Here is an 8,812-nt window from a genome sequence, read left to right as displayed (position 1 = left end):
CACACCTTTTCATAGTGACCCACTATGCCACAGAACATGCATTTAGCTATGAACGCTGGACATCGCTTGTCATAGGCCGAATGTAACTGGCTTCCACACCGGTAGCACGTGGACGTGCATTATTTGTTCTTCTTCCTCTGCTGTCCTGGTTTTCCCGTCCACCTGTTTGGCCCTTTACCTTCCGCTGTCGTGGCTTTGCTCCTTCCTGGTAGGTCTGCATCATCTACCTTGTTCACCATAGGCCGCTGGACAGGTTCTCTCTTAGCCGCATCCGCGCATCGTTTTGAGAGTTCTGCCTTTTTCACCATGGCAATCACCTCCTTAAGTGGGGCGTCTCCATTTACCCACATTTTGTCTTGTACTGTCTTATTGGTGGTGTGCATGACTATCTGGTCCTTTATGAGTTCGTCATGCAGAGCACCAAATTTGCATGTTATCGCTAACTTCGCTAACTATCGCTAACGAATTTCGTTGCGCGCACTGCATCACCAAATGTGATGCAGTGCATGCAACGAAATTTGTTTTAATTATTTAAATGTTTACTTACCTGTAAAACTCCGTAATCCATACATTACTACCCCCCACCCTGCCCCTCCCCCTGCCCACGTCACCGCCCTGCAGTAACTCCTACTGCCGACCGCTACTGTTTCCACATAAGATTAACCACAAGTGAGGCAGGTGACGGGGAACTTAATCTTTTATTATATTTAAACACTAGTAGGAGAGCGCCGGGCTTCCAAAGTGCTCCGGTCGTTTCTCCGCCGTTTCTCAGAGAATCACGCATGCGTAGTGCGCTCTAAAATGGATAACGCGCGCTACGCCGTGATGTAGCGCGTGTACACTAGAGCGCGACTCTACACTCTGTATTAACAGAAAGTGTACCCGGTTCTGGTTATGTGTTCCCTGACTAATGCGGCAGATGGGAGAGTGTGAATACAGCTCCTCCTTGTGACCAGACATCTCTGTGCGGGGTGGGGGTTGGTATGTAGGGAATATGTGGTCGACCAAAATAAAGACCAAGCAGTTGTTTTAGAGGAAGCTCTAGAGCTTGATAAAAATATGATTATAAAAGATAATGCTTTAACAAGAGTGAATCCAATGGTTCTGAAAATTAAATTGGTTGAACTGATTCATGAAGTAGGCACAACTTCATCTGTCATGGAAAGGCTCCTTAGCTTCAGGAGAACAATTTGTAAGACCCAATAGTTGTTTCATATCTATTGAGCTTTTGTAAGGCACAGGACCTTGAAATGTAGCATTTGGTTAGTTCGGCATAAATATATGTTCATACTTCATATAAGGCACTGTGCCGCCCACAGTCATGTAGTGAAAGATGAGTTTAATTACATGCACTGATTCTGAGTCCAAGCATTAAGTATTTTCAATCAAGTAGCAATGGGAACGGGGGACAATAGAGCTGAGTTAACTTTGGAGTGCTATGTTTCTAGGCACCAGTGCCAACCTACAAATGCAATAAAATAACATATCATTCATAAATACAATTCGTCCCTCATTCTAATGGGAAAGTACCACCGCAATTCGGCACAAACACAGTTTGTACCTAATTTCAGTATTTCTAATTCTGCTGTTTTGTCACGCACTCGTGATATTTCCCTGGAAACCTTTTAGTGTCTGATTGAAGTCTCCTGCATGGTAATTCTCTGGTGTCCACATGACTTGTTATCCCATTTCCTAGAGGTGCCAGTGAAGGGTGAAATGAGTGTGTGCTACCTCTATATCCCACGGTACACTGCGCCTTCAGACAGCCTCTTTGTGGCACCCACATTGTTAATATGGCCCACATGCAGAGGCAAAAGAGTCCCTCAGGCTTTTCCTGGCAATTATGGGTAGGAAAAAAAAGACATTACATCGTCCACCCCAAATAGGGCAGGCAGTGTAAATTCCTACCCCCGATGGCCGTCACTCCATTGGGCCATCGGAGGATGGTTTCCATAGAAGGGGCCATGGCAGACTCCATCAATGGAAGCTTGATGTCCACCCATCTCTAAATGAGGTGGGTAGACTGAGAGTTTGTCGTAAAGGGTACTGAGTCTCATTAAAAATAATAATATTAATGATAATACTCACTGATTGAGAGTGTTTATTTTTTTATATTTCCATCTGTATGTATCTATATTTACTGTCTAATGATTTTTTCTGTATATATGATCCACATTTCTATATTCAGTGGAGTATGAGGTGGCAATCCAGCTGGTATGTTTCCATTTTAATTTCAAGATGCAAACATTTTCATTGAAATTGAACAGCTTTTCAGAACAGCACAATGCTGTGCTCAAAGTGCTTGGGAAAACAGCCTCATTACTAAGAATATACCATTACCAGTTGCAATCCTTCACATTGAATCACAAACCCATACTCAACCGCTCCGGGAAAGAGAAGGGTCAGTTGGGGGAAAAGGAGGCATCAGGCAGGCAGAAGATGACGGTTATAAGCCGTGGCGGCTCCTCCACTATGGTGGAGGAGCATCGCCCTACTGCTTTTAAGCAGTGCAAAGCAGAAACATAAAATGATAATAACTTTGTGTTATTATCATTTTATGCTACTTCCTGCTGCTTTGCAGGCACGTGGGTGGTTGGGGCATCTCTGCTCTTGGAGCAGGACAGGGGAGGAGTGGTTTGCCCACTCCTAAGTGTGCAATGACTGTTTGGTCGGCGCTCTTGGGCCACCCAAACCAGTCATGCGCACTTTCCCCGTTCTCAGCCTGCGTGGAGAACAAGCCCAGTCTCCCATTCCCTGAATGAGCGTCCAACTAGGACGCTCAAAACCAGTCACAATGCTGCATTGCAGCATTGTGATTGGTCAGTGGGGCCTGGCTGTGAAGAGCAGAGAAGAGCAGGAGCGGAGATGTGGGACCCGGCGCAACTGTATGTTTATTATTTATTTATTTATTTTTTCATTAGCAAACTTTTCTTCAGCAGTTTTTTTTTTTTAAACAGTTTTATTCAGATATATTGCAGAGCATTTCAATGACAGCTTTACAGTTGATATTAAAATAAACATCATTATTATGATCTCTTTATCTACAACAGTCATATTGGATTCCATACATCTATTCTTCCCTCTCATACCTCCCCGTCCACTAGCAACCATCTTACGGGAGCCACCTACTGCTGTATTATCACAGACTTCCATCTGAGTCAGAGTCCGACTGTGGGGGCTCACAAATGCCACCCCTGTATGTGTTCCATTTTCCCCATACCTTCTCCCATTTTTTGGGGCAGAATCTATGGGTATATACTGATCTCTCTGCCACCATGGCCAAGTCCATATCTCTACACCATTGGGCCAGAGTGGGGCTGTCCCTGGATCCCCAGCGTTGTGCTATGTTCCTCTATGCCACCGTCATTCCCAGAGTCACCCAGTCCTGGGTTATCCTGTTTAAGTCTGTTGGGTCCCAGATATTAAGGAGGCAGCATCGTGGGCTGGGCAGTACAGTGAGCTGTGTAACCTGGGAGAGTGTCCGCATAACCGCCATCCAGTACCTCACAATCACGGGGCAGCTCCGGATGATGTGATAGAAGGACCCCGTGTCCCCACATTCCCTGAGGCAGAGTGGCAAATCTGCTCACCCTATTTTGTGTAGAAGTACCCTTGTATAGTACGTACGATGCAATATTTTAAGTTGTACGAGCCGGAGCCTTGATGGGATAGCAGCCTCTCTAGGGGAGGCCAGTGCCTCTCTCCACTGTGCCTCGTCGATCTCTCCCACCTCGCGCTCCCATTTAGCTTTCAGGGCCTCTGTGGGATCTGCTCTATTGTTTATAATTTTTTTATATGTCAGTGATATCGCTTTTTTCTGGAGGTGATCAGTCAGGAGTCTATCCTCCAGCGGGGAGGAGTCTTCCGGGTTCGTGTCTGGCGGTTTCAGGCACCGCAATGCATGTGTAACCTGCATGTATCTAAATCTCTCAGTCTCCGCCAGGCTGTATGTGTCTTGCAAGTGAGCGAAGGGGACCACCCCACCCCTCTGCCATATGTCGCCCACCGTTGAAATACCTATTGAATCCCAGTTGTGGAACCCCTTCGTGTTATCCAGCATCCCCAGTTTTTTAGTGTCCCACAGTGGCATAGCCTTCGTGACCACTCCGTCCTATCCGAGCGCTCGCTGAGCATCAAACCATACTCGTACTGTGTGTAGTGTTGGAACTGTGATCTTGTGTTTCCTCCGCCTATTGTATAGGGCGTTCATTATTTCCGCTGGTTCTAAAAGATGCCTATCAAGTCTAAACGCCAGTTCATCCTGTGGCACGTGCAGCCAGTGGTTAATCGCAACCATCAGGGAAGCCCAGTAATATGCCTTGACATCCTATTTATTTCTTTTTAAAAAAATATGCGTGACCCCGACGCAAGCCCCCCATGTGATTTTAAGTATTTTAGGGCCATATGTACATATGGTTGTCTTTGCGATGAACAAATAGCAAATTATTGCGATTTGCTAGTTGGAAATTGCAAGCACCCATTTACTAATGTGACACATTTTGCAACTCCCAGTGGGTTGCAAATAGACCTACCTTATTAATATTCATGAGGTAGGTCTCGATTTGTCTTAATTTGCGACCTATTGGGAATTGCGAAAATTACAGAGATGGTGGCCTGCTGGAGTCAGCCGACCACCATTGTCTGTAATTGTTTTTCAATAAAGCAATTTTTTTGTTGAAATGCAACCCTTTTTCCTTAAAAGAAACAGGATGCATTTCATAAATAAAGTTGAAATTCTTCCTTTTATTTTTTAAAGAGTAGCAATGGTCCATGGGACCACTGCCTGCTCTTAAAAATGTTTTCACAAAGACACACGAAGGGGAACAGGTCACTCTGGGGACCCCTTCCCATTTGTGAATGGTGTCGCACCAACTCGGAGATAGTGGTTGTTGGACTTGGCGCTTTTTGCAGGGTCATCCCTGAACTTTTTGCCTTCCTCCTGTATTTTTTCTGACCTGTTTTATCACTCTGGGCACTTTACCACTGCTGATCAGTGCTAAAGTGCATATGATCTCCCTATTGTAAATTGATGTGTGGATTAGTGACTCCGTTATTGGCTGGTTTGGTTTACTAGTCAGACCCTAGTACAGTGCACTGCATGTGCCCAGTGCTTGTAAATCAAATGCTGCTGGTGGGCTTGCAGCACTGGTTGTGCCACCCACAGAAGCAGACTGTAAAGTGTGTCTCGGGTCTGCCATTGCAGAGCCTGTGTGCAGTCTGGTACTGCCATGTCGACTGGGCTAGTGCACCCATTTGCCAGTTCCTAAACCTTCCCTTTTATGCATATTTGCCACCCCTATGGTGGGCCCAAGGGCAGGGGCATTGTAGGTAAAAGGTAGGACATGCCCTGATGTGGGTGGCATGTCCTGATAGTGAATTACAGCCATTTTCGTTGTTCACTACTTAAGGCTACCTGTTCTCCATAGGCCAGAATGGGCAGTTTGAATATTACATCTCATAATCCTAACTGACTCAGGGAACCAGGTAGAAATTCGAGTTTAGTATGCCTGAACTCAGAATGATAAAATATATTTTTAAGTGAAGGTCATTTTAACATTCTGTGTTTGAAAATACCACTTTTAGAAATTAGGAATTTTCCGGCCTAACTGTCCAAACCTGCCTCTGATAGATTGTGTATTCCTTGTCTGAAGTTTGAGTGACAGGGGCTGGGGGATTCCAGAAGACAGGGTGAGTCAGCACATGGCTGAATAGAGCTATCTGCATGTAGATGGGTGGGAGGAGTTGAACCTGGGACCTGAATAGGGCTGTGCCTGCCTTCCACAATGCTGGCTCCACTTCCTGTGGTGTTGGGTAACTGTTTGGGTGGGAATTTCTGGGCCTCAGTGCTACAATTGTCAGGGCCCAATTGTGTTGTGACACATTCCTCACGAAAGACTTCACCCAAGAGCCATTGTAAGTATAGAGGAAAAATGGAGGATTGTGCCCTCACGATTTGTCAATAGTAGTCCGAAAATGAAATGCAAACGTTCTTTGAAAGTTTTACGTGCGTAGTTTTTATTTCATGTTACATCTGTGGATAAAGAACAGCCGACACGTGTTTCGCCCTAGTGGCCTTTAGGCCGTGGGCTTTTTCAAGGCAAGAGTCAGGTGTTGATGCAGGTTGAAATCATGATTCTCTAAAAAGCTGGTATCTCGTCTCTGCGGTCCTGGAACAAAATCTGCATGTAGATGGGTGGGAGGAGTTGAACCTGGGATCTGAAAAGTGCTGTGCCTGCTTCCACAATGCTGGCTCCACTTCCTCTGGTGTGTCTGATGTCCCAGGCCCACACTGTCAAAGGTAAGAAGAAGTCTTGTCTACAAAGTGCTCTAGGACTGCACTGCACTGGTTTGGACTGGGTACAGGACCTTCTGCCTTCAGAGGACAAAGGATTTGCTAGTATAAATATGGGGACCCAGACCCCAGAACTTTAGATCACTTTTGGGAAACAAGAAAAGCCTTTGCTGAGGATAGGAACAAGAGAAACTGAGGAGGAAACTATCCCTAAGCTGAGTGCTGTTTGGGGGATTGCCTGCAGTGGTTGTCTGACTGCCAAAGAAAGCATAAAGGACTTAGTGCTACTTTCAAATCAACTTGTAAAGGATCTCCAAGGGCTTGAGATAGGGCTTGCCTCCTGCTGAAGTCTCAGGGACAACAGACGTCACCAACCAGCTCCCCTGCCTTCCCTTGCTGGGAATTGAAGTGCATGCTGTTGAGCTGGGCCTTCAGAGAGACTGCGTGTCACTGGGAGCTGGAAGCACGACTCAAGACAAAGAAGTGTGTTGCCGCCGCAGCCATTGTTGTCGCAATGCTACAGAAACCGTTGCATCACCTAAGAAGTGTGCCGCTGCTGCCGCCATCACATCACCTGAAGTGCCTTGCATCACAGGAAAAGAGTGTCACCGAAGCAGCAGAAGCTGTCGCATCACCGGAGAAGCGTGTCGCAGGGCCTTTCGCGGCTCAGAAGAATCATTGAGTCACCGCACGGCCGACTGAAGTGCACGCATCGTTGTCGCATCAAAAAGGAGATGCCATTTTGTTTCATTGCACCGGATCTTCATCGCATCACAGCGCTGCTGGTCGCGTCGCCACGGAAGCACAGTAAGAAACCAAAGCATCACCTCCCAACAAGGAGATGAACCAACGCATCCCATACCCAGCAGTAGGGACCCAACGCATCACCGTTCTTGTGTGTATGGAGCTGATGCATCACCTTTCCTACAACACTTTCGTTGTATAGCGTTACACATCCAAAGGTACATTGAACTCAAAGTGTCGCATTTTTAATCTAAAGAGAAATAAGCAATTTCTACCATTTTTACAGTACAGTATTGTGGATTTTTGTAGTTTGTGGTCTTGTGTTAAGTCTATATAAAAATACTTATTTTTATACTACAACTTGTGTGGTGTCCATCTGTATTGTTGTCACTGGGTTACTGTATGTGTTCACAAATGCTTTACACACTGCCTCTGAGATAAGCCTGTCTGCTCGTGCCAAGCTACCAAGTGGGTGAGCAGGGGTTATTTAGGAGTGTAGCCCCTTACCCTGTCTAGACGCAAGGGTCCCTATTTGGTCAAAGGTACCTACCTCTGCCAACTAGAGACACCCAAATCTAGCAGTGCTTAAATGTGAATTTTTGCCGGTGCATTTCAGTAGCAAAACATTTACAAATACCACAGCAAGTCAATATTAGGAAGGGACGCCCTGTTGCTCGAATATGAATTTACCTTAAAATAACAAAAGACGAGAGGCGTATGGCAAAACAGGAACAGTTAGTTTAATTAAATACTTCGACTGAGAGCTCTGTTACTGAAACAGGTCTGAGGACTGTTTAAAAGTACAATCAATCTGAATAGGGTTTTCTATCTTTCTTTGGGTATCATAAAGTACTTCAGGTGATTCTTGTTTAATAAAAGAGTCATAAATAAGGCCCGATAATAAAATGAAGGTGGGTCTCAACTTTGAATAGACACAATGTGGCCCAGTGGGATATGTCCAGCATGAGGGGTGCGTGATCACTGTGTGAACTGTGTGTTCTGTGTACTGATTGGCACTGTCTTCTAAACTTCATATGGCATCTGACTTTAAGGTGTTTTTGGAATGCACGCACCCCTTTGGCCATGTGTGCTTTATTGGGACCAATTTCCCTAGACCAATGTGGTGGCGGTGCGCTTATCTGGGGGATGGAAATGAGTTTCATGTTCACGCGGTTCTCAGCCAGCTACGTGCAACCCCACCTGGGACCTGTCAATAAGTATCCTCAAGCCTAGGTTGCAAAGCCTGCCTGACCACGTATTTCTGGGTCGGGGTTGATGGAGAGTTCATGACGGGCAAATTTGATAATAATGATGCAATTTCGTTCTTATGTGTGAATGTATCATTATAAACATTGCCATTGATTCCATCAATATTAACAGCCCTAAACACGTCCCTTCCTTATAACGAATCGCAAACCCTATTTGCAATTCCGTAATGGGTTAACGAATCACGAGTAGGGCTATGTACATGTAAAAAAGCATTTTTTCTTTTGCAAACGGCTGATTCTGCGACTTGGGCCTTTGTGACTGGAAACTCACTTTGACATCTGGCCCCTTAGGCGCCCTCATTATCAACTAATGCCCACCCATCAGCTGAGACATTGGGGTCTCTAACATCCTGCTCAGCCACTTAGACGGCCCCCTGTCATTCCAGCAAATCAATAGCCCAAAATATTAAGGAATATGAAAAATCACATCAGCTAACCTCGTTCCTTCTCTTCCCATTTGCAGCTGCCATTTGCATAAATATATGACAGTTGTCATAAGTGACTTTTA

General features: G+C 45.5%; 1 protein-coding gene across 1 annotated transcript in view; it reads right to left on the bottom strand.

Moving 5' to 3' along the window:
* Positions 1-1,444: 1,444 nt before the first annotated feature.
* Positions 1,445-8,812, bottom strand: part of LOC144769046 (zinc finger MYM-type protein 1-like) — a 59,477-nt gene continuing 52,109 nt past the window's right edge. Inside the window, exon 4 of the mRNA XM_078653041.1 lies at positions 1,445-1,462. Coding sequence (XP_078509167.1) covers positions 1,445-1,462 — 18 coding nt within the window. The remainder of the gene's footprint in view (positions 1,463-8,812) is intronic.

This window comes from Lissotriton helveticus, chromosome 7 (assembly GCF_964261635.1).
Source record: "Lissotriton helveticus chromosome 7, aLisHel1.1, whole genome shotgun sequence".
NCBI classification, from domain to species: domain Eukaryota; kingdom Metazoa; phylum Chordata; class Amphibia; order Caudata; family Salamandridae; genus Lissotriton; species Lissotriton helveticus.
This window is presented reverse-complemented; position numbering and strand designations above follow the sequence as displayed.